Source organism: Cydia pomonella, chromosome 15, assembly GCF_033807575.1.
Source record: "Cydia pomonella isolate Wapato2018A chromosome 15, ilCydPomo1, whole genome shotgun sequence".
Taxonomy (NCBI): Eukaryota; Metazoa; Arthropoda; class Insecta; order Lepidoptera; family Tortricidae; genus Cydia; species Cydia pomonella.
Window position 1 is genome coordinate 13,732,290 of NC_084717.1, and position 27,725 is coordinate 13,760,014.

A 27,725-nucleotide genomic window follows, 5' to 3' on the forward strand; every position below is an offset into this window, starting at 1 on the left:
GGTGATTGAATTTTCGTTGTTCACGCTCCACAACCCTATGATCTATGTAGACTACCCAGTAGACTGGAAAGCGGAGATAATTGCAATAAATACTGTGAATTTGACGTCCTGCGAATATTCCAGCAGGCTGTTGCCTTGGTGACTCCCCAGTCCGTATAACGTGCGTAAGGGTTACTTTAGAGGTACTTGTTAGGATATACGTTTAACTTAAGTATTCCTCGTCTGTTTAACTGCATTTTAGACATAAGTTTTGAAGTGGAAGCGTCTGATTACCTAATGCGCGTCGAAAACAATGACACGACTGGTTTCTATATATTTCTATTTTAGCGACACCAAGCTAGCGACGCGACGCAACGTGTCGCCCAACCGCAGATCAGTATTTCCTCACTCTCAACTCAACTCAGAACCAACTGCATATGGCGCTAGTGGTGCTACCATCCTGCAGTCGGGGTCGAAATTATAACAGATCGACATGACTGACGCATCGCCGGGTTTCAACTCGTACATTTAAATAACACGATTATAAACTTCTGTACTACTACTACAAAACTAGAAACTTCTGTCTAAATCACAATCCCAAAAACAAAACCAAATAATATATTATATTGACTTATCTAATTGTGACTCATACATATAGTTTAGACACGATGCTACATCTCCCAAACCAAACCCATTACGGTCTATTGATACAGAATTACGGACATTGTGCGCAGTAATAATCGGGCAGTGTCAATCCGCTTAGATCGGCTCTTAATTAAGGGTCGAGGCCTAAAGCCTTTATCTTTTGATTGACCTGCCGTACCAGCAGCTCTGGCGCCTATTGTTTCGTTTGCATGTCCGGATTCCGATCGGTTTATGAAACAGCTTGAAACGGTTTTTGCTTCAATCTTCTCGTTTTTGTACGGTTATCGTTTTTTAATAGATTGAACAGGAACTCTCTTAAAATCACACTCGAATTTCTTGCTATACTCAAAAATATGGCATTGTTAACATCAGAGCATTACTTTTACTAGGTACCTAAATCTATGATATAAACAGTGACAAAGTATTAATTCACGCATACTAGTAAGGTATCGTGTGCACTTCAAATATATAGGTACAATACCCTGAAGAATATGATGATGAGTCACCACACAAATCAGACGGCAGACGGAAACCCTACTAGTGCGACGACTACGTCTGACTCAGTCTTAGCGCAAGTATCAGTGTTCGCAAGTAATTCACTTTTCACAAATAACGTTATTACTTACTTACGAAGACCTTATCAAACGTGCCTCCAACCTTCGTTCGAACAACTTGATTACCCAACGTCATTACGGAGCTTGAGGTTACTAGGAAAATGTTCCAAGAATGTTCACTCAATCAAATCTATTCTCATAGATTGCTTTAGTAGCGAACTAAAGTAAACAACAATATAATACGCTAAAACTGAAAGTCGCAAATAATATACCAGTTCGAGTTTATGTAACAAAAAATAAAATAGTATACTTTTACCAGACAATAGTGGTCAATCATTCCTCATTTGCCGGTCAATTTTCGCGTGAAAACGTTTCGCTTTTCAAAAGCCGCTTGACAGAATGGGCTCGTTAAAAGCTGGTATTTCAGCGTTTAAGTGGGGCATCCATCGAGACAATTTAAAGGAACAGTTTGTTACAATTAGCAGCGTCATGGACAGTGAATGAACGGTTCAATTGCGGACAGCGAAATGGACGCATATCTACTCACGCTTGCTGTATTAAACGACCGGTCGGGCCTAGGGGGTAGTGACGTCTATATTGCCTAGGTAATAAGGGTGACGGATGGTAGCCATACCAAAAGCAAGGAATGCATATTTTCATTGGATGCATGAGTGTGAGCTTCTTGGGTTAACCAGTTTAACGAAACTTTGAAATCTATAATAATTATACGCATTTGCGTGAAAGATTAAGGGTCGGTTGGACCACTGGCACCAAACCGTCCGTCGTTAAATCGTTAAATTGTTCGCAAAATTTTATTCTAGGACAGGTTTCATATAGATCGTGTCATCTGGGATAAGGGCAGGAAGGAGAAGAGATCTGCGCAGATCTGTCAAATCTAACCTCTAATAACATGGCATTACGAGTCAAGGCACGCGTTTTCGTGAATGACACGATCTATAGTTCACTGATGAATGACGTGGAACAGTCTGCTAATGGTGCATGGTTGGTGCAACTAGCTCTAACTCACACGTTCTCGGCGTGCGATTGGAATGGCACATTTGTAGCATTATCTATGAAAAGGAACCTTATTGTCGATGGCGCTTACGACGCACTGCGTCGCGCAGCGTTGTATTTGTATCGGACCATCGTTTATAACGGCGGAAGCGCCATCGACAATAAGGTCCCTTTTCATAGATAACGTCACATTTAGTACTCGTAGCGCCACGCGCCATTTAATTAACAGTCATCATCATCAATGAAGTGCAGAATAAATTTTAACTACTCTCGAGAGCAAAGTATACTGGGCACTTCGTTTCTATATTATATTTGACTACTTACTCGATTGCTCTTGAGTGTTTACTTTAAAAGCAAAGCGATAATTTCTCAATCATTTACAATGCGTAATTTCCGTTTATAGATTTATTTCCGAACTATTAGCTCACTGGATATGATATAGCAACGGCGGCGTCGAACATTAGGGCAAGCCGGATATTTAGTTGGTTTTCTTTAAACTTGGCCAGTTCTCTCTAATTGGACAACTAAGTGGGTATCGAGTTCTATGAAAATCCTACCATTGCTGAATAGACTAAGATTCGAATCATGCAGTGGAGAAAAGCAAAACAAATAGTGATAACTGTTTCTGTAAAAATCTACATGCGATATGATATTAAAATAGGGGGTATTACTGCAATGTTCTGCCGCCAGATTGCAGCACTAGCACCCATCGTAAACCATAGAGTAACTTATACATACTGTGCCTTAAAACTATTTTTTGACAAGTTTTCACAGATAATAAAATATGACATTGATGCATCAAGGCGGTTTAAGGGTCTACTTCACACGCCAGCTTTTCTATTATATTCTACAGCCGTAGCAGCCTGACGGCGGAAACGGCCACTCATACCTCCCGTTAGGAAGGTATCGAACGACATCCAGGGTCTACTGGGAAACGCGTAAATTGAAATTTAGTTATCTGCCTCTTTATCGTTCGAATATGGAAGAGTGATAGAGGTTAGATTACGAAAATTCGATTTTCTTGTTTCACGGTAGACCCTCAGATTGTGATGGATTGTGGTAGTGGCGCCCCCTACGCAGAGTTTCGCGTAATATTCCCTATGGACGTAAAACAATAGTGTATGACCTATGCCGAGTTTTTAAAGCATGCAAGCACAATTTACTGACGTTAGCAGTTCGAACAATTATGGCGAGTTAACACACGCATCACTTTGTGCTTGTTAGGACATTTCACTTGTTTTATTGTGCAAATCAGGCCAATTAGCATAACAAACAAGTGCAGTGCAGTGGGGTGTTATTACCATCGATAGGTGAGTCTGAAGATATGATGAAACAAAAGGTTTCAGAAATTGAATTCTAGACACACGACAGTGTGTCCTGTGTTCGGGCTAGTTTAAAGTGCAGTATTTTAAAACAAACCGTTTTGAACTTATTTTCACCCCTCGTTACTTTTTTTCAGTACAGTATACTTAATAAATAAATACACCTGTTTAACTTTTGTTAATACGACAAGACATGACGTAATTTCTGGGTATTGAAATATAAAAAAAGCATTATGGCATTATCTTTGCAGTCAGTAGGTAAATAGTCTGTTTATGTTAACAATTTATAGGAATTAAATTACATATTTTTGTTTGATCAGACGCAAGCCCGTATAGATCAGCCGCAAGACAGACATTTTCATATTAGCCTAGAAATAAGACAAATCCCTGCATATCATAACAAAATGACGTGAAATTTATGCTGGCAGATTTCCCTTAAGCCTTTTTTATATGGCATAGGGAATATGTTTCCCACTTGATTTTGAACTTTATTTGAAAGTGAAAGGATTAAATTTTTCATAAGTTCTGACACCCTTATGCTTTATAAAGGTTAAGGTAAATAGTCAGACGGATCTAGCCACAAATGGTAAGTCGAACTGTAACGTGTCGACACCTACTGACGGAGTACTAGGTACTTAACTAACTGGTGGTCCGATCTCCTAACCCTTTGACCGTCATATACATCAACTGACGCGCGAGGTTACAGCCCAATATCAACCTTCGTGCTTTCCAACACCCGACCAGGTTCACGATACGCGCCGCGAACGATATGCACGGCGTTCAAAAGGTTAAACTGGTTCACCTAATCGTTCGACTCATATGCATTCGGTAACTCCACAATATCCGTGTAACACAGAGTTGCTTGGTATCAAGCCCACGTCCACTGCGTGCTCGCCAGACCGTGTGGCTTCCAGCTGCATGGATATCGACTTTGTAACGCCGAATTCGACTGCACTTATTTACTAACTGTTAAGGGATCTACTTCTTTAGATGCACAAAGCCGTGCCTGTTTTCCGAAAAAGGGGTGAACCTTACTGCACAACTTTTAAGAGAAACGGGTCTTTTATTTTCATATTTCGTACTCCACATTCTATTAAACTAATTTCAAACCTAAATAAATTCCATCATAGGTTTGTTTTATTATTTTATCATTTAATTTAGATCCGCAAGACTTTGCCAATTAAAAAAATATAAATAAAATAAAAAATATAAATCTTTCGCCGTTGAGGCAATCCGTCTCTGGAATTCCCTCCCTCTCTTTATTCGACAAGCCCCAAGCAAACCCCTTTTCAAACGACTACTTCGCAAGCATCTTCTGTCAGAAGAACTTATATAAGGTTCACCATCATGTATATGTACATAATTATATGTATTAGTCTATCTTTTATACATTATATAAGTAGTAGTATTTATATGTATATTTTTAATATTATTTGACTTCACTTAATTGACACACGTTTAATTTTTTCCTTATTATTTGTTATTATTTTTTCCTCCACCAACATACACAAATGTCTCTGTTTGACCCAATGGTTGACTGGTAGAGAATGCCTTTTGGCATTAAGTTCGTCATTTGTACATTTTTCTTTATGTGTGCAATAAAATTTAAATAAATAAATAAAAGTAGATTTTCATACCCAAACCCTACATAGATAGATGGCGGAATATTGTACACGACCAACGGGCTGTCGACACAAGGAAACGGAATTATGTCTCTCAAATTCTACAAAAGTATGCAAACTGAGTTATGAATGAATAACACGTCCTCACCTGTAAATAATTAACATCGCCATCGTTCTAGAATTCCATTATCTAAGTGATTGACATCCCACGGGATCAGAGGTTTCGTTCCAATCGCTCTCCTAGACCAAGTGAGTCACAAACTCAGAATCCAACGTAACTACGTTCTCCTTCAACTCATAGTTATAACGGGTCCTAAGGTCAGGTTATAACGGTAATCTTGCGATCTCGACTCAGCCCAATACAACCAATGGCAAGCATCCGCTTCTGGCTCCGGGGATGTCCATAACAGGCCCAAGTTATTGTAATGAGGAGGACAGGGATATTTATGCCCCGCCACGCGTCCCGAATAAACAATGAGGCCGCGTCAGCCTCCCGGATATTCAATATAAAAGCATACCGAATTTCGTTATTTGCAACGTTATTTACTGAGTCAACATTACCTTCAGGTGTCGATCTTTTGTGACGATATACGTAAATTGGGACGAATAAGCTACGCGAGTGCTTACTTTGCAACGGTATTGTGTTACGGTTTTTATCCATTTTACTTTGCGGCGTTTCGTGAATGTAAATATTATGTTCCCCGTAAAAGCACTCATAATAAGTCTCTTAATTAAAGCCATATTCGTAATTAAACTTCACCCAGAAGAATGTGTTTGCTTAACTTAAAATAAAATGAAAACTTTATTCCGACTAATAAAGGCGAGTAATGTTCGAAAGGATTATTATACTTTATTAGTACTTACTATGGAAATTAAACGTGTTGGCATTTATAGGTAGGATTAATAATTGGCACAGTATTAATATCAGACTAAACGCGACGCGCCACGTTATTCTGAAATTAGAATTCGATTTGGTTTGGATTAGGCTACAATCATATTCGTAATTAGCTGGAGTAATCTGGCTGGAAGAATAAAGCTTCATAATAACACGTACCCTAACTTTACTACTAATCCTTCCTTTCATTTTATATTATTACGAAATCATGTGAACATAATGCAAATTTTCACTTTTTAGTAACTGTATTCCAACTAAATAAAATATTCGATTTCTGCTAAAATTATTGCGATACGTTAAAATTAAGTCTGTTTTTAAATAAAAATTTGTAATATTTTAAATAAATAAATATGTACTAATATAACATTTGATTCATAGCTGCAATACTTAAGTCTCGAGGTAAATGTATTCAAGTTTATCAACCCTATGAGCACATTAGGTACCTTTTTAAAAACTTGTTCACATTGAAAAGGGTCTTTGAAATCCTTTCACAATAGTAAGACGTCCTGTCTATGCGGAAGAAAATTATTTCCTCGGCGACCTTTTGTCGGTGCCCGATTAAATATGGCGGGCGGGAAATATGTGCCTCTTTTCAAGAAAAGTGACCTTAACGCGATGGCGCTTGCGCTGTTCTTAACCATGATGTATATTGAAAATCGACGCGTCGAGACGTAAGTGTACATCTCTCGAAAGAACCTTTTTCAACTGGACGACACTTGTTACCGCTGGACTTTAACTTCTCCAAACTTGTCAAATGTTAGGAAACCCGTAAGGAATATGACATGACGTATTTTAATCTTGATAACTCGGACTGTGGATACCGTTATATCGAATAGTTTTCGTTTTCGAATTTTAACGAGAAGCTGATTTTTTTTTATCATAGATGCAATTTCTCTCTCTCTCTCTCTTCTCTTTCTTTCTAAAAGCAATTAATTTTCTTTCTTTAGTGTATTTTGCAAATACGTACACCTCCAAGTAAAAGACCAATCACATCGGAACTTGATGCAGCGTATACGTATTTTATGCGTTGCGCTTTTGTTAATTTCCTTTGAGTCAACGTCTTTTGAACAGCGGTGTCGACGATCCTTTATTCACAATATCTTTGACAACTTGACACCTGACACTGACTGCGAATTGTCACTGTCAGGTCACAATTGTCACCATGGTGAAATAGGCCCCAGTCATTAATTTCGATGTTTCTATTATTTAATTCGTAGTGAAGTGACTCATCGCACGTTTCCGTTGCGTGTCGATCCAAAGACGAACATAACGTCAAATATGACTGAGATTTACTGAATCGTTTTACATAATGCCGGTGCCGCAATCCGTATTTTATGGAATCAATAAACCGAATAAACCTTCAAGCAATTCCTGACAACCACTTTCTCTGGTATGATTGAGTGTTCAATCATTCTGGAGGCCGATTCGACTTGTCTTCACGGCGGCTCAAGATAGAGAAAGTATAAGGCAGTTTTTTTTAGAAAAATTCTGATAAAACTCGCCAATTAAGCTTTATAACGACTTTAAAGTTTGGCTTACTACCAAATAATACTTTTTTGTACCATAATATTTTTTACGGTCAATTTTTAATCTCGGTCATGTAAAGAATCTACAAGATTCACAAAAATTATAAAATTTGAATGTACAAAGAAAAATATGTACGAAGATTACCTGTTAAACACCGGTACAGGCTTAAATCCATACTTGTAATATCAAGAAAGCTCAAAATACAATGCAGAATTAGGTCATTGCCTCGGTTTTGCATACGGATCTTTATTGGTTTCGACCATCAGTCATGTCATGAGTCACACGGTTGCGAAATGCGCTTGAGTTGTTGGTAGCAATTCGTGTCAGTATTATTTAACACAATTGCGGTTTCTGTCTATGACCATCATCATTGAGTAAACAATGGAATCGCCTTGTGATAGGAAAGGGTGTAGCAGGATAGCCTAGGAAAAACTGCCCCCAGCGATTTTGGGCCGAAACTGTAATCAAACGATGCCTTTTGGGGAGGTTATACTCTGCACAAAGTTTCATCCCTCTGTTACCTCCTGGGGGTGAAAAACACCCGATTAACCCCAAAACTGTTTTAATTATTTTTTCCTAAACTATGAAAGTGACGAATTTAAAATTTTGTACAAATATTAATAAGACTAAAAGCTATGTGCAAAAAAAATATTAACCCCCTAACCATTTAAATTCTTGTAAAAAAAACAAAAATAAAAAAAGAATCACCCTGTATATCAAGTTTGGCTCATGGTACCACACCATTTTTTTTTTCAAAAATGAACCAGTTTATATTCTACATGATACAAAAGTTTCATGGACCTACTCCAGAAGGAACATTGCGAAATTAATATGTATTGGCTCTTTGGTGCGTACTATTCATTGAACTCCCACTAAGAGCCTTGCATTATTAATAAACAATGGCTTGCGATCGGACCGCTGCTCGTGCCCGATTTGAAAAAGGTGGGGATAAAGAAGTATGAATCAAACTCATTTGTACATGGATCTCAAGTTTGGCTCATGGTACACACACCATTTTTTTTTTCAAAAATGTACCAATTTATATTCTATATTATATAAAAGTTTCATGGACCTACTCCAGAAGGAACATTGCGAAATTAAAATAAACGTACTATTTCGTAGCTACTAATCATTATACTCGTATCATGCTTAATACGCAACGTCTCGGACCCGAAAACAAAATAATTTAAAAAAACCGGCCGAGAGCATGTCGGGCCACGCTCAGTGTAGGGTTCCGTAGTTACTCTTCCGTCACAATAAGCTAAACTGGAGCTTAAAGTATAGTAAATTGTTAACCAAGGGATGAAACGGTACCTTTCACGTGAGTTAAACAAATAGGCAAATTTGCATAATCAGTACCTAATTAAAGTATGTCTTTTTACTATGAAGGGGAAACTTTTTGCGATAACTCAAAAACAGCTAAACTGATCATGTCCGCTATAGTTTTCATTTAATGTCTTTCTTAAGCTCTACTTCCACGATTTTTTTAATTTTTTTTGGACCTATGGTTCAAAAGTTAGAGGGGGGGGACACATTTTTTTTTCTTTCGGAGCGATTATCTCCGAATATTTTCTTTTAATCAAAAAATGTTTGTTGAAGACCCCTATTAGTTTTGAAATACCTTTCCAACGATACCCCACACTGTAGGATTGAAGCAAAAAACAAAAATTCACCCCCACTTTACGTGTAAGGGAGGTACCCTCAAAAAAATTAAATTTTTAGATTTTATTGTACGACTTTGTCGGCTTTATTGGTTTATATATCCATGCCAAATTTCAGCATTCTAGCACTAACGATCACGGAGCAAAGCCTCGGACAGACAGACAGACAGACAGGCAGGCGGACATGGCGAAACTATAAGGGTTCCTAGTTGACTACGGAACCCTAAAAATGTTTTTATAAATACAAATGAGTTTGATTCATACTTCTTTATCCCCACCTTTTTCAAATCGGGCACGAGCAGCGCCAGCGGTCCGATCGCAAGCCATTGTTTATTAATAATGCAAGGCTCTTAGTGGGAGTTCAATGAATAGTACGCACCAAAGAGCCAATACATATTAATTTCGCAATGTTCCTTCTGGAGTAGGTCCATGAAACTTTTGTATCATGTAGAATATAAACTGGTTCATTTTTGAAAAAAAAAATGGTGTGGTACCATGAGCCAAACTTGATATACAGGTTGATTCTTTTTTTATTTTTGTTTTTTTTACAAGAATTTCAATGGTTAGGGGGTTAATATTTTTTTAGCACATAGCTTTTAGTCTTATTAATATTTGTACGAAATTTGAAATTCGTCACTTTCATAGTTTAGGAAAAAATAATTAAAACAGTTTTGGGGTTAATCGGGTGTTTTTCACCCCCAGGGGGTAACAGAGGGATGAAACTTTGTGCAGAGTATAACCTCCCCAAAAGGCATCGTTTGATTACAGTTTCGGCCCAAAATCGCTGGGGGCAGTTTTTCCTAGGCTATCCTGCTACACCCTTTAAACTTTCCGTTGCCAAATTACTTATGTATCAGCTACCTTCGTCAGGCCAGTACCTATATAAAGTAATTTGACGATATTTGCGCTTTTAAGGGTCAAAAATGAATTGAATATTATCTATTTTTTATAACCTACAATAAACAATCACATTTATTGAATATTTGAGATTATGTTAGAGGTTTGAATTGAGGTACGAATCTTATTAAAACAACAAAAGAATACTCAATAAAGTTTTCAAAAGTACAGTAAAAGGTTTTGCACGAATTTAGCTGTCCAACATTTTGAACCCAATGCGTAAAATGAAACGAGGAAGACAGACACTAACGGCCCAATTCGAAGAATGATTAAGATACGTTTAAGATCTTGGAAAGATCTTAAAAAAATCGATAACTAAACAAATAAAACTTTATTTTGATTCCACTGTGATCCCAATAAGATCTATCTACTATATTTTTAACGTCAAAGTGACATTGGTTGCCCGAATTGAGCTGCTTCTGTCAATTATACAACATACAAACGATATCTAAATGAGAACTTATCTAATCTAGAACTTATTGTGATCGTATCTCATTCTTCGAATCGGGCCGTAAATCTACAACCACACAATGTAGTCAGAGAACCTGCGATAAAAAGTGAATTTCCCTTTTATGCAAAGCGTTGCCAAATTATCTTCAACACGAGACAATGGTGAGAAACAACCTTGCATGGCCGGATTATGCTTGAGTGCGATGAATTTCAATTCGAAGACTAAGTAATTTAACTTTGTAATGTGTTAATAGATATACCATGTCAGTACTGTTGTAAGGTGGATAAAAATGTAATTGAACATACAGGAAAACTCATCACTAGTTTTCGAGGGATATCTGCTCCTTATGTGTCTATATGCGATATGCCGCTTATGGTCAGTTGCATAGCAATTCAATACACGTTAATTTTAAAGATATTATTTGTATATTACCTTACCAAATTTTATAAAAATATATATATATATTCAAATAGGTACAATGATTGTACCTATTTGATTTGAAGTGGATATAATTCCTATTAAAAACTTGCGCAAAATTTGTATGTCTATATTTAGATAATTTATTTTGCAGCAGCTTGATCATCTGAGTCAATTTCATGTGAAGTGTGTAACATTTAGGCACTTATTTACACGTACAATAAAAAATAATATTAAAGGTTCAAACTACAAACATTTGATTAAGGAAATGCAATTACCAAACAACCGAATAAGAGATAAAGAAGCAAACGAAGTCCAGAAAGTAAACGAACGACTACGTTAAAGGATACTGCTAAATAGCAGAGCGATAACATCAGTGCTAGTGACGACGCATCATGTCGCGATAAACCCCTAATAAAATGGCCTGGAAGCACAGTACAACAAGAATTGGAGTAATCATCAGGTACTTAATAGTTTTGACAACTTTTGGTGTACGAAATCCTATTCCAGTGCAAAACAGTGAAAATGACAACCTAAATTGTAATTTTAAAGTTGTGTAACTGCGGTTAAGTATCAAATTGAATGTATCCTCACATGTAGGTATCTCAGGTGTAGACTTTAATAAAAAAAAAAAACGCACGTTGCAATATAATGCATCGGTAGTACAATTTACTATGATTATTACATTAATTTGCGAGACATTTGCATCCATATAAGCGGTCGATTATGGACGAGACTAAAGTTAGGATACGACTACTGATTTCGAAAGTCTACTGCGACAAAACGGCCTAGCACTACGGCCGGATTATTGGACGGGGCCTTATCGAGCGACTTAGTCTGCCCCAAATTGAGTGAGGAAGAATTATGGCCAAAGTTCCGACACGCCGCGAATTAAACATAATGAAGATTACGATTAGATAAAAACTTGCGGTAAACATCTCAATAATTCTTCCGCCATCTTCGATCGCGTCGCGTAAATTGAAGCAGGTGAAATGGAACGCATTGAATTCAATCAGTTTTCTCTTTCAAATGAAATCGGAAGTGATGAACCAAGACTATTTGAAAAACAATCATACTAATATACTTTCTTGTTCAAAATTGCGTTTGAAGTAATCTAAACCTTTATTGAAATAAAATTCAATCCTTATTAGATTTCAAAACCAATGTTTGTTAAACGTTTTCAGCTAATAAAAGTAATATTCAGGAGCCACGGCACGCCAAGAGGGAGGAAATGAAAGGGACGAGAGTGAAATTGGAAAAACTTGTTACAGAATTACTCGGGATGAAAAAAAGAAAATAAATAGGCCCTAGTAAAAGTTGGCGGAACAAGCTACGCTTAGCTACTTTATTTACCTGGGGGACGCTATTTGTTTAAACCTAATAAGACGCTTTTCACTTGGTAGTAGTAAGGGATAGAAATAAAATTTTTATTACGTTCATAATACAATTTTGAAACTGCTACATAGAAACTTAAAACTTTGTAATTTACCCTGGTCTGATTGGAAATGGACTTTACTGGATCCGATAATATCAAATTTGCTTTTTCCTAGAAAATGCCTATTACTTATGGACTTAACAGGAAATACAGACGATGGAAGGGGTTTACGTTCCGTAGCAGTAATAAAGAATAAATAGGAATTTTAATTGCTTTCTACTTAACGCGCTTAGATCAATTTATTTGTCTCAGTTAAAACTTAAAAGTAATTTTGACCAGACTTATAAACTCGTACAACAGCCATTGGGTTTTCCGCTGACAACTCACGAAAAACAAAAGATAAATTAACCAATGACAGGACAACGTTTCCGTACTAACCTTTTACTCCAGTTTCCGATCTCAGCGTAGCGCCGGCCGTTAGTACATCCGCTCCTCCGCACTTCATTTCCTCTAAACGTCTGCACCGAGTTCCCGTTAGGTGTTAATATTCCGTTTGAGCCGTTATTGTTCCGCTCCCTGTTCCTCGGGAACGTCCCGGTGCCGGAGCGGAAGGTCCCGAGCTGGGGGGTTTGGGTGTCGGGGCTGAACTGTTGGAGTGGAAGTGTCACGTTCCCGCTCCAACTCTTACGGTTCACGGCGAAAGTTTTGAACGTCCCATTGCCGTTTGTCGGCGACGGAATCGCTCCACAAAAACTGCTCCTATTATGACTGTTTTTAATCAGCGCACTGTTCTGCAGAGACACTTGTGGCTTGATGGGCACAAGAGGGGATGCCTGGTCAACTGACATCGTCCCAACTGTAGGCAAAACTTTTTTCACATCTACATTTTTGTCTGCAAAGAAGAAACAACGATGTTAGACGCTAATAATCGAAACCTTGTAGTTATTTCCAGAGTTGTTTTATCTGTACTAATGAAAATGACCTAGTTATGGGCTGATTAATATAAAGACTAATTGCGAGTCCCTGACATGTCAATAAATGTTATGAATGCATGTTTGTCAACTATAGTTGCTAAGTCCCGGTTTAAATGAAGAATCCATCGCACAATAGGGTTCAATTTAGGTTAATAGGTATTCATGTTCCGCAATATCATTATGACTGTATAGACGTAGTAAACATCGAGTAGTTACGATAGGGTTTTTAGCGATTAAACCAACAATCTTTATTATAAATCGAAGCAGAATGTCACACATATGTATGCTACTTAATTTGTGTACAATCTACTTAAACTACAACAGCATTAATAGTCATGCTAAACGTAGCCTCCTACGAGTATATCACCCATTGTTAAATATAAATATTAAATATAATATTATAGGACATTATTCATGCCAAATGCATTTAGATTAAACTGGTAACTCATTTGTTTCCTCACCTTGACCCTCTCTCACATTTACGGAATCAATCTGATCAAAATGAATATGTTGCAGAGTTCAGCATGAAAGGAAAAAAACTTTCGTATTTTGATAAAACTGCGGCCCCATTTCCACAAACTGCAGTGAAGAGTTAAAGACAGGATTTAATATTGCAAATAAAACTTTTATCGACTTTGGTCGGAAACTTTTTATTTTAGTGCAGAGCAATCTGAAAGCAAACTCAGAAACTAGGATTTATCACGTGCTACAAACAAAATAAACTCCCGGTCTATTTTATCAAGTGGCATCTAAAACAATCTAATCATTAAACAGAGATTTAAATGACTAATTTTATTTTGTTTTGAATGTACTGCCGTCGACAAAGTTACTACCTATTTATAAGCTTTATCGCAACGAGACAAGGCCTGTTAATGGTCAGCTTAAGTGTTTTGTTAGCAGAAGGCCTACCGCGAACACCGAAGTTCGCACATTGCGGGCATCTTTCTCTGTCACTCTAAATACTTACGTCTTAAATGAATTAAAACAGAAAGATGCCCGCAATTTGCGAACTTCGGTGTTCGCGGTAGGCCCTCAGGTACTCGTCTAAGAAGCCGCGAAGAAATTTCGCCGCCGCTCCGTCCGGCGGACGCGGTCAATTTTGCATGCCCCGGTCCACTCACGCGCAACAATGTTACGCCACTGTTACACAACCATTGGGCTACTTACATAATTACCAAATTCAATAGAGATTCGTTCCGTTAAAGTGCAAAGATTTGTTCTGATGATGAATGTGTAAGGTGTATAAATGATTAAATGTGCTCATTATATTCATATGAGTATTTGAAACTTGATTTTGTGCTATGAGAACAAGGTATACAATGTTGATATGCATGCCAAGCGTGGCGGAATACTAAAGATAACTTTCTTCTATAAGGAATGAGAACTTCATACTATTGTATTGACAAATGATATCTATAAAAAATAGGTAAGACTTTGATGTCTATTGTAAATATTAGCGCTATCTGTTTCACGTAATCATTGTACTATTGTTCAGCACATTAATAAAATCGTAAGTTTTTATATTAGCATGATGTCGTAAGTGATTTTTTGCAGCTTAACATAACATATATGCACTAAATCGACATTATGAATAAGTTGATAGGTGCTTTCTGATTAAGATCACCTCGACACGTAAGAAGAAGATAGGTTGATACACTTTTACTAACAGCAAGTTGGCATTGTGACATCTAATCTCCCACTTGTACTTATGAAGTTATGACTGAAAAATTAAGTAGGTCGATAAAAATCTTGTTATTATGATAATTTTGTGACTTATGTAGCTGGCGAAAAAGAAGAACAACAAGTAGTATTTTATTTAGTCAAGTCCATCAGATAAGTCGTTATTACAGTAGTAGCAACGTTTATTTATTCAGACAACAAGATCCACTTTGTTAGTATTATTAAAGCTAAAACCTAAAAACTATGTTAATATTCAAAACTTACTAATGACAATGTATTTTTAATTAAGTGTTGCATTATTGAGCACTCATTCTTTACAGCTAATGTCTTGAGGAGGCTGTTCCGTCTGTCTTGTATTCTGTTCAGAAGCAATGTCATATTTTTACGCAGCACAGCATTGAAACTATCTATTATGACGAAACTCTATATAGCGACACTCAGTGGACGTTTTTTTGATGCTATATTTTTCGTTATATAGAGAGAAATTAATATTAAAGTAAAGAAAATATAGCCAACAAATGTCGACGTTTTAGGGAGTGAATCGTTATATCGAGTGACGCTATATGGAGTTAAGGGCCTACTAAAGCCGTGAATACCGGTTCGTAAGCCACGCCCGATAGCTTCCTCACTCCCCGCTAGCACGCACACATGGAAGCGCTCCGCGGAGTCCGCGGCGCACGTGAAGGTGAAAGCTCCATCTAGCGTTACAAAAGTTAACTACGATTATACGCGGTCGGCCAGAAACTGAATTCTTAGAAAATAAAAAAGATGGCGTTATTACTTGCTACTAGAAAATAAAAAATTATATTGTTGTAAATTGTAATAAATCTGAGACTACAATATAGCCAATTTTTATTGTTGATTTTTGGAAGATGTCAATAGTATAGATAATTGTAGGTATAACACTACCTATCTTTTTAAATTCGGTATCTTACATTGTTAGTTATCATATTTTATTTAGTAATATATTGTTGAGGCAGGAAATACAGGGTGCCGTTTTCCGACGACCAATTTTTCGGATGATAGTGAATCACAGTTGTCACCTACATATAAAAAAGAAAAAAGTAAGTATATGGTAACAACGAAAACTACAAAAAAGTGAAACTTTTAAACAATTACTCAAACAATCAGGGTAATTCTTAAATTGTGTCCAGAAAAATATTTTTCACATATTGTTACGTATAAAAAGCATTTTTTGATGCATATGGTCAAGCTTAATACCCTCAGGAAAGGTAAATAAAATGAGTACATAATCACGGTTGTCACAAAGAGTCCCTCAGCCGTGACGTTTCGGCATTTTGGCGGCCAACTCCACTATTTTGCATTATACAATATTTTAAATATAGCCTAAGTTACTCCCATGACTACGACACATCGAATGACAGCTCATACGTTGAAATTCGTCAAACTAACGCTGTAGAGCGTGACAAAGAATCGGATACACATCATACATCCACATACACGCGGAAACCATTTTTCTGCTTCGGCAGTTGGGCAATAATAACAAATGAACGTAGCTAATACAATCCATTTCTAAAGAGTGAATATGCCTCTAAATTAATCAAACGAATTGAGAATGTCACGACCACGTATCTATATGACACGAACGTGGATTCAATAGTCCGTGGCGGGGAGAGAATTTTGAGGCCACTGTCGTGACAATTTGAAACATGTTCGGTATTACCTAAAAATTACCTTTTTGCAAATATTAAATAATTAGCTCAATCTCGAATGTATTAGGTATATCTTATGTTACAAACAATAACGTGAAATGAGCACTGACTTTTAAAAACTCAAACATGGCGGTGACGCGTTAAGGTTGACCTTTTTTTTTTAAATTAACACAAAATAATAATTTTCGACAACATTTCTCCCTTCAGCCATTTGCAAATCTGACACCAACACAGTATTGCTGTTCTAAAAAAAAAGCGTTAAAAAGGCTGCCAGACGTAAAGGTAACTTTCTACCGAGTACTGCATGTTTATGTTATCACGCGCGGCGGTGACACGAAAACTGATCACAAGATGTATGTTATTAAAATTGTTATAAAGTCGTTATATATCCATACAATTTTTAAACCGTATTGTGGAATAGGTGTAAGTGTTAACATTTGATATAAAATTCTTAAAAAACACTTTCAAAGAAAAATAAAATATCATAAAATCCGAGGAAGTCACACTACACGTTCCGTGACATTTAGAACTTCTTAATATGTTTCTAATAAATGCTCTTAGGATATTAGGTTGACATAAAACTAGAGGTAAATTACTAAGGATATTGATATTTAGTTTACTTATTTTCTTAAAAATATATGCTATTCTTACAGGTAACACAAAATTGACGTATGTATTTATGATTGTTATTTTGACTGTTTTTAATTTAAGTTAATTTGTATTGTATTTTCGTTTGTTTGTGATGTAATTATGGGTCTTTCACCTGAAATAAACGATTTCATAATATCGTTCCCGTGGCTTTGGTTCACTGTGATTTTCATTCCCGTGTGTTTTGATATAAAATGTATTCTTCATGGGCATGTACAATGTAAAATCATATGTCAAGTAAATGATTATTTACTTTCATGGATTAAGTAAAAATTATCGTAATCATAACAGTCGATCAAAGACATACTTATTTCTTTTCCCCTGGTTCTCATTCAATGCCTTTGGACTGGGGTTTCAACTAAAATCAACGTTTGGTACTTCGTTCTATAGATCTTAATAATAACATTAATAACATTAAGTTGCTAAGAGCGTTCTATGATTCAGTGTATTATTTTGGAAGTAATTGTTCCGAAATTAATTGTCATTATGTCATTCCTTGTCATTCCCTTATCGGTTTTTTTCATTCCCTCGTCGCTTTTACATTCTTTTTATCGATTTTATTATTCCCCTGATAGGTAAGAAATTGACCAAAATGTATGCCTATTCGATTGATGGGCTTATATTGAAATTATATTTAATAATCTGATTTCAAAGAACGACCCTTCAATGCCCGCCATAAGCTAATTGGTTGGCTAATGGTTTCAAGAGCATGGACAAATAAAGTATTGACTAACATTATCAACACAGAATCGCGTTCCTCTGAAATGAAAAGTTTGATCGGGATATCCAAAATTGCACAACGCCGTCTATTAGGAACTACTTTAATTATCAGACAGTTAGACAAGAGGTTGAAGCACCGAACCAAGTGTAATGAACTGATACTGCTGTTAAATGGTGGTATCTGCTATAGCAGTTGCCTAAACTTACAGGAAAGACATTGTTAGTAAGCGATTTTGCTAAGTATAAAACTTTAATCGTCTTTGTCAAGACTAAGATATATTATTAAGGTAAAAAAGTATAATTTTAAAATCTGAAAAAAAAAAAAATTAAAAACAGTGTAAGTTCTAAGATATACATTATCAAAAACCATCCTGTATATGTTAACATTTATAGTATTTTTCAAACTCGATGGGTAGGGTGACAGGTGTTATCTCTATATAATTATTAACCTAAAAACGCCAAATCTCGCAAAATCGTATTGAAACGACAGCTGTCAGCGTACCCATATAAAAAAACTATAGATAGCACCACACACGAGCTGAATTTTCTTTTTTTTTTATACTACGTCGGTGGCAAACAAGCATACGGCCCGCCTGATGGTAAGCAGTCTCCGAAGCCTATGTACGCCTAGAGGAGTTACATGCGCGTTGCCGACCCTAAACTCGCCCCCCCCCCCCCTCGTTGAGCTCTGGCAACCTTACTCACCGGCAGGAACACAACACTATGAGTAGGGTCTAGTGTTATTTGGCTGCGGTTTTCTGTACTGGCTGTGCCCTACCACACAAAGCGTGATGAAATTCACAATGCCCATACCTCTCTTATCACAATGCCCATCTCTCTCTTTGAATGGCAATTTTAAGAAAGGGACGATTCGGTACGTTTTTCTTATTGCTCCTTGTCAAGTAAAATCAAACTGAAAAGCATAGTTACTTTACTCTTTGCTGAAAAGTCATATTAGTCATTGACGTTTTGACAGTATCCTGTTAAATAAATTATGTGAATTGTTCTTAAGGCATGCGGATTACAAATCAGAGGTCGCTGGTTCAAACCCCGGCCCGTGCAAACGATTTTTTTTTTCTAATAAACATGTTGATTTTTTTCGTTTTTTTTTTTATATAATAAGTATATTTGTTTTACATAAAGATTACCTAGGCTATAGAAAAATTGGTATGAATAAAATAAAATAATTCGTGTCATTAAAATATGTTTTTAATACACATATTTAAAAGAATAACTTTATTTCTGTATAAGACAGACAAGATTTACTTTTACAATAAAATAGAAAATAAGCAATAAAGATATTATATAGTAACAAAAAAAGAAAACAAAAAGTTACGATTAGATTCGATGGGTCTATAGATGTCTCGCATTTTTTCTTTGGTGTCTACACGACCACACAGCTACCGATACATTACAGATGCTGTCGAAACTTCCTTACCCGTTGTAATTGTTCAAAGAGTATTTGACTTTGACGTAGCTAAGCAAACACGCACACATGCGTAACGTATAGGCCTGTAAAGATAGCTCCATTCGTAGTAGACCTCGGATTCCGTTACTAGTTAATAGAGCTACGACTCAACGTTTATTGGATATGTCGATTTTACGTAATTTGAAGCGCTGCGCGATTTGACATAGGTCTTACCTCTTTGAGGCACCACGGCCATCTAACATTACTGGCATAAAGGACGCATATATGACTTTGACGCATGACAAAAAGAGAAGTCGAACTGCGTAAAATGGGCGTTTTCTGTTGAATTCATAAAATCAAAAACGAGAATAAATCCGTTTGTATAAGATAATAAGTTAATATTTAGTTGAATGATGTTTAAGACGAGATGAAAACCTTTACTTTAAAGTGGATTATGCTGGATGAAGATGTGTTTTCTAGTTGCACTGAGGTAAACACTAAAAATGTAGATGTAACTTTGGATTTATATTCTATCGAGAAAATTTTAAGCCTTTTTGTTTCGACTAGTATCATACCTCTTATCATATAGTCAAGATACATATATCCGAAAATCACGTCTGTTTGTTTCCGGGGCTAGCCCCTGCCACGCTTCAAAGATCCCGTTATTTTTCGATGCAGGGCCTTAACACTGTAGTTGCAAACCTATTTACAGGCTATGCTCCAATAGCACGGTGTGCATTAACACTGTTTTCAACATTCTCTCCCTCCTTATCTTATCCTCTAAAGAGGATAAGATAAGGATAGTGGATAGAATACTCCCTACTGGATAGAATAACAACTTCCAAAGGTTGATTGGCCCAAATGCTTTTCTTTTCTCCGTAAAAGTGTTACAAACATAATAAACATGTTTTTTCCACTAGAGCGGTAATAGAAGCCGTCAATGTAACGTTAGACCGTAAGAGCGTGTCTAAAGTGTCGGATTATCTAATATCGATTAGAGACGCGCCATTCTATGAGTTAGTCACAGCCTTTTTTACTTGCCTTGGACTACTCCTGTTTGCTTTTTGTGTTTACTTAGTTTTATTGCAGAAAAACACGAATTTAACAACAGAAATTTTCAATTTACAGTAAAATAGGTACTTATTGACCGTTACCTACTTCATTCATTCCGTTTGCATTCAATTCCAAATTTGAATTCTCGAACTTGCATACTATTGATGTATTAGTATAATTTTATCGTAATCGTAATCAATCGTAAGAGTAGGAAAAATACTATCAATAATGTTAGTACAGTCAGCGTCAAATACTTTGTAGCAACCAAAGTAGCCAAAGGGACACTGATAGTTTAACTATGTTCGTATTGATTGCAGGCAGATTCCACAGTCCAATTCAACAATACTGGGTTGGCCAAGTCTAATCGGTTTGGCAGTATGTCAAGTAAAATGATTTGTCTTTTTAAAATTTATAATTATTATGTAATTTAAGTTAAATTGAAGTTTTATAATATCTTATCACTATAGTTACACATAAAGACGGGTGTTTTTTTAGGAAAACTTGAGTTTAAGCAGATATAACAAAACACGTGTACATTCTTTTTTCCTGCTCTCAAACAAGCCATTAACTAGCAAGTTGCTTGAGCATCACTTTCTATAGGAGTTAGAAGATTTAGTAACTTTTTAGTACTTTGGAGGACAATTTCTCCCAATAGGTTGAGTTTGGGCAGCTAAAAAAAATACGTGTCCGTTATTTTAGACTACTCTATAACATATATCAAAATGAATCAAATCGGAGTCGGACAGTTGGGTACCCTTCCTTGTTAGTCAATTTGTGTAATAATGTACTATAATATTTATTTATTTATTTAATTATTTATTATATGTATTTATAATCTTAATGTAATTTTTTGTTATAGTTTATCTATATACTCGACTAATATTATCTTTAAGTGCTGTGTAAACTAACACAATATGGGCCGACAGACCTGAATAAACACTTTAAATTTCAATCAAATTCATTGCATAATGCACATTAATTATCTCTGTAATTTTATTTTAGAGTTTGTAAACATGCGACATCGGAGGTTAAAAATCACATTTTACATTTGAATATGTGCTATTTTCCTGTCGCACAGAGAATAATGTCATTTGAACACGAATATCTATTCGAACACAATTACAGTGAGACGTGACTGGTTTAGGCAATAAATTTACAAGTCAACGGGCCATGCAGTACGGAATCTGCAAAGCGGGCGAGAGGCAAGTCTTATTCTCGTTTGGACTAGTATAACATGATCTTCAGATAGGTAGGTATCTCCTATCGTAATCGAAGATTATTTAAACTGGTAGGTATGTCTCTGCCTTCGACTCATTGGGTTTAGCAAGCAATTGTAATGACACCTGGCCTTGACTGAATAGATGAAGCAAGTGCTTCGCATAATAAGCCATATAATAATTATCAATGTTATTAAACAGACAATAAAGGTGATAAACATTTTCAATAGTTTATTGAATCAGTTTTTTTGCACGTAATATATTAAATGGCTTCGTTTTAATTTCCTAACTAGAGCCATAAATAGGTACGTATATATTTATTAGAAATAAAATAATGTGGATCTGAAACAGATAAATAACTACAGATGGATAAATACCCAATTATTGTACTTTTTTCGGAGCAAAGGAATTTTGTATTAGCTATTAGTGGAAACTGTTTTGGCTTATGTTCTAACTTTATCTTGTGCCTTATTGTATTATTATGTGCTGTATGTTTCCCAAAAATAAAATTAAAATTAAATGTATTATTAAATAGTAGATAAAAGTATGATTGAAAACAAACGTTTAAAAATGTTGTATTTAGTACATAACAACAAATACAAAAGTACTCAGATTTATCTTGTTTACCTATATGAGTAAATAATAATGTTACTTAACCTAACTCAACTCCAATGTTGTTCTAGTTCATTATTTTATAATGGCTTTAACACTTAACGAATACTTTAAAGAACACACTGTACAATGTACAATGTAACAGGTTTAACCAAAATTCAAATTAGGTACAAGGACAAGGTGTTCAAAGGCTATAAAAATCGAAAACAAAATTTCGTGCTATCAAAAAATGAAAAAGAACAAACGGATATTATTTAAATTTGGAACTGCGTATCTGGACTTATTATTCCAAAGGCCTCTTACCGCAAGCGTGGGTTTACCACGTGGAACCAGCTAAAGCGTGACCTCTTATTATACATACTGTTTATGGAACTTAAGTCGTACTAAATCTGTTTCTTGAGTTGAATTTTCGCTAAGCAAGTTTGTCCCGATCATCTGCCAGGAAGGTGCGTTCGCGCAGGTGGACGGTTCAGTTTAATTGGACTTTTACCAGCAATCATCATTATTATAGCAATTAACAAGCTGGCCTTCACAATTAAGCACGTGCCTGTTAAATTGCATTATTATGGAGAAGTAGGATAACGGATATTCGTTTTTACCGTGAAAGTCCAAGAATTTATTGAAAAATATTCCGATGAACAACAGATATGTAATTAATTATGTTGTTATTCCTCTATTGCATTTTCACTATAATTGTGTATGATTAAAATGTAACAACTAAACACCCAAGTTCATACTGAATCCAGTGAGAATTTAGATGGTTTTTTCTATAAAAATCATCGGATCTTCATAAAATTGTTTTAGATTCATGGTAGGTAGAGCATCGGTTTAAATGGCGTCATTAAATAATAAAAAATACACATTTCTCTGTTACTCGTTAGCATTGTATTCGATATGCTAGTAGTGTCTACTACAACCAATCTTTTTCATTTCAGCTACCTATATTTACTGCAGACAATATTCAACAAAAGGCTCGGTTCTCAGGCTAGAATGTCAACATTGAAGTGAATCAGGGCTTGCGCAACCTACCCAAGGAACCAACCGCACGTGCGTCGAAGCAGCAACTGGTTTTACTCAGCTTTAGCTTTTACGAATTAATTGTGCAAAGGACTGTTTATGTTTAAATTTAACTGGTTGTGCCGGCTTTTTATTGTTTTTCTTCTGCTTCGCAGACCACATTAACAACAACATTCACACATTTTGACAAAAAAAAATTACCACTTCCTATGACAGAATGGATGTAAATAGTCATTATAAATCAGATTATATTAATCATAAGAAAATATTGAGAGGGTGTAAAACAATGCTAACCTACCAACTATACTCGTAGTAACCACCTACGAATTTAATAAACAAATACTTCGATGTTATAACAACCTAATTTGTATCTTTCTTTTCTGATAATAATTAGGTATAATCTACCTAGACAACAGACTTGCGTAAGGGAGACTAAGTTCGCCATTTGTTATACTCTGCAAAAATAAACACGACAATGTTGAAGTGTTGCAATAAGATTGTGTTTTTATTATAACTTTTCTTGCAATCAAGCATCAAGTTTAAACTAGCCGAGTGTCGCATAAAAACCGTTGCAAAATTTAAACACTGACACTGCACCGCGAATACAAATTCTTTACACCTCGCTTCCTCATTCGGCTGTTTGAACAAAAGGTTTTATTGATGCTCCATAGACAATAAACACAGTTCCGAAACCGGAAGCAACTAGCCGTAATGGATTATTAATACGTGCCTGACTCGACTACAATCCTTTTTCGTTATTATTGTTTTTTTTTACAGAACACCTGTGCAGTCTAACAAGGTTATGTCGGGTGATTTCAATTTGTCAGTGGTCTATAAAAAAAAAATTCTACTGTTTTTTTTTTCAATTTTTTTCTCACCATCAGGTGTCTGTGACTCTCTTTGCCCTGTACGCTGTAGGTACCTAACATGGGTTCTTCTTAAAAAGCTTTCTTATTAAGTTATGGCTAATACATGTTATTGTGTTCCTTTTATTATTTACTACGCTCCTGCTTTTCTGCGATAAATTGAGACGCTCTAGTGCGCTCTAGTCAATGTAACTATGATTATACTTGTATATAAAAATGCAGTATTACATATTAAGTTCCTCTTCCAGGTGCCAAATTACTTCTTTCTTGACAACTTTCTGAAATGGGTTGACAAGCATGTGAATATTGACGTTTATTTTTTTTCTATATTTTACAAATAAAGGACCTGTTTACGTCCAACCCCATATTTGACCCGGGGGGTATACATTGTATGAATTAGTACAAAAGATAGATTATAAATAAATAAGGAATTTGCATAAGATAAAAAATAAAATAAAAAAGATAAAAAATTTGCATAATAAATAGATTATTAATTGCAGTTTATAACGGATACAATGCACGTGTTTTGAAGCAATTATTAATTGTTAAGGATTATTTTTTGCATAAAAAATATGTAGGTAACTAACACTTTTCGAGGAAATCATTTTCGTAGTAGGTAAGGTTATCGGATGGAGGATAAAATCGTATAATCCCAATTGCTATCAAAATAGCAGCTATTTTACCTCACTAGCAATGCAATGTATAACGCTATTTTATCCCGCCCATATGGCAATAGGCCATATTTTAGTGACCGCTCAGTCGAGTCGGTTGTATGTTACGAACGTTTAAAAAAAAAGTGTGAAAAGGTTGAATTTTAATGGAAAAGACCGGATTTTTTCAACGTATGCAAGTTATTCTCCTTGCTTTAGAGTTTGAATTGCAAACTCGTTCGATCTTAGTTCAAGAAGGTTTTTCGGTTTGGTGTCTTGAAGAAAATGTAATGGAACTTTGAGTGTAAATAACTACTAAACTATTTTATTAAGGAGTATTAAGCGAATTAATAATAAAAGCTTGTTTTCTTCTTTATCATTTGCATTAAATATTCGGAGTTAAAAGTTAGTAAGAAATAAGTAATACATTTTTGTGACGCCCTTCCTATTCGCCGAAAAATAGTCCGGTCTTAACCGGGTATAAAAGAACCAGAAATAACTGCTAAACCATGATCACATTTCTCTTCGAAGTATGTTCTGAAATAAGCGTAGGTATGTACAACAATCAAAATCAGAAAAGTGCAAACTCTTCATTACTCGTATATTTATAGTTGTAAATGTCACGTCATGTCGTTTGTGAAAAAAAAAGGTGGAATAGCTAGTATTGTTAGTTCAGAAGTGATCCAAACATAACAATCCATTTGTATTCGGCGCGCGCCGCAGGCCCGCAAAAGCCACAATGTGCTAGCAACTTGCGACTACCTCGCATTATTTTTATTTACGACTCTTATTGGTTTAGGCGTAGAAGTAATTGGCCTATTTGTGCTCAATAAAAAATAAATACACGTTTCGTTAATTCATTTCCATTAAAGTTTTATAATAGAGTCTGGAGCCTTAAATCTTATTACACAGAAGATTAAATGATATATCAGAATTCGCAAAGAAAACAGTGTTATTAAACAATATTAATAAAACCATTACACTAAACAAGTTTCAAGAGCTCCGACAAACAGTGTAATACACTTAAGAGTACTTCACCCATACCAACTATAAGCTTAGGATAGGAGCCAATAAAAAACTTTTCGCGCAAAAACACGGGCAAGGCCAAGAGCACAAAAACTAACCACTGCCGGCTATCTATTTTTTTTACTGAAACTCGAGCTTAAGTATCTAACCATAAAAAGCAGCCGTTATAAAGTTTATCGGTTTTATCGCATCGTATCGTAATCTAAAGTTCTAACTTTCCTTACCTACTGTGTTATACTTAACTATAGATTTAATACGGCTATAGTTATATTATGCATTGAAAAATCGGATACTGATACTAACCGCATTCGTAATAATTAAAGTGGCGTCATCACAGTGATAATGGCTATCAGTAACATGTATACAATGCCTATATTCCATCCCTCTAATGCGCTTCTTAAGACGAAAAAGACACCGAAGTCACTATTTAGCTTCTTCGTATAAACGTGGTCCCCATTTTTCTTTCTGGATATTAACATGAAGTAGGTATAGAAAATATTAGATGTATTTATATTAAACACGGCTAAGCTGTCTTTTTATATATATTATTAGTTCTAAGATATTTTAATATTTTGTTTGGTAATTTGTTTTTTACAAAAATCTACAAGCACAAAAAATAATGAAATGCGAGTTTTAAATACACTATAAATAAGAATTACATATATATGTAAGAATATTTTTGTGACTGTGTAATAGGAAAAAATTATGACACTTGGGCCATGGATGAAGTGTTCGCTTTGAGTACATAATTGCAAAGTTTTCTTGACTAATGTTATTAAAATACTACTTTATACAACTCGTAACAAGAAAGTACATACGTGCTCTCAGTCGTAAGTCGTCATACATAACCGTGAACAATATAAGGTTAAAATTAAATCTTCGAATCGATATAACATTGAATCAATAACTAAATATATATATCAATGTTATTGATTCCGCTTGTCATAAAATTCTAGAAAAAAACAAGCGAGGGTAGAAAAGACATAGCGAGTAGGCTACTGCTATATATACCTAAGTGTTGAATATTTTTGAATTAAATACATGTAGTAATAATTAACTGTACCTCGTTTACTAACAATGTTTTATGGAATTCATTGTTCTGAAACAAACATATTCTTTTTATTTTTTATTGTTAATTACCAAATACTTATATAAGAGTAATGATATGATTCGTCAGCTGTCAAACGTTAGTTTTGTTGAGCAGTGGACCTTTTAGTCATTTTATCATTGTCAGCCTGTGATCTCTGATTCCAGATCAAGCATCTTCTCTAGTACGCAACTCATACCAATCTATCTATTCGGAAATAATTTATACTACACTACATGTTATACGCCTATACGTTAGCTATTAAAATTAAATTATTAAATAAGCCTTTATTCCATATAAGAAACATAAGTATAAAAATTAAATATATCGCTTGTGGTTTCTTGTTTATAAAATGCCCCTTAGTGTGGTGAGCCTGTCGGCATAAGCGTTAGCATTAATACAATTCTGTATCAATATTATCGATTCCTCTTATCACAAGTTTCCAGGAAAGCGATTGTAACTGTCTACAGATATTACGATGCAACTCAGGTTGGGCCAACAATGCCTTGTTGACTTAGGCAAACGATGCGGGTCGTGTCAGCGATCGGGAATACTAATGTAAGGGCAAATCTAGTTACGTGTGGGCGGAACTTACGCAAATGAGCGCAGGTGCGATCACTGTCTTTGTTTATATACGATAGATTCTATAGATACTAAACTCAGAGGTTGATTCGTCGAGCAAATTGTCATTGCCTGCTGGTTATAGGTAAGTAGCGGAAAATTCTTATCTTATTC

At 35.5% G+C, this 27,725-nt stretch overlaps 1 protein-coding gene across 7 annotated transcripts in view; it reads right to left on the reverse strand.

The window, feature by feature from the left end:
• Positions 1 to 27,725, reverse strand: part of LOC133525931 (protein sprint) — a 474,626-nt gene that overhangs the window by 124,270 nt on the left and 322,631 nt on the right. For 3 of the 7 annotated variants that reach the window (XM_061862362.1, XM_061862356.1, XM_061862355.1), the window contains one exon: positions 12,798 to 13,251. The exons of the other annotated variants lie outside the window; for them this stretch is intronic. In XM_061862362.1, the coding sequence (XP_061718346.1) occupies positions 12,798 to 13,207 (410 nt within the window). In that variant the 5' untranslated portion in view covers positions 13,208 to 13,251. Of the gene's footprint in view, positions 1 to 12,797; positions 13,252 to 27,725 lie in introns of those variants that run through there. 7 annotated transcript variants of the gene reach the window in all.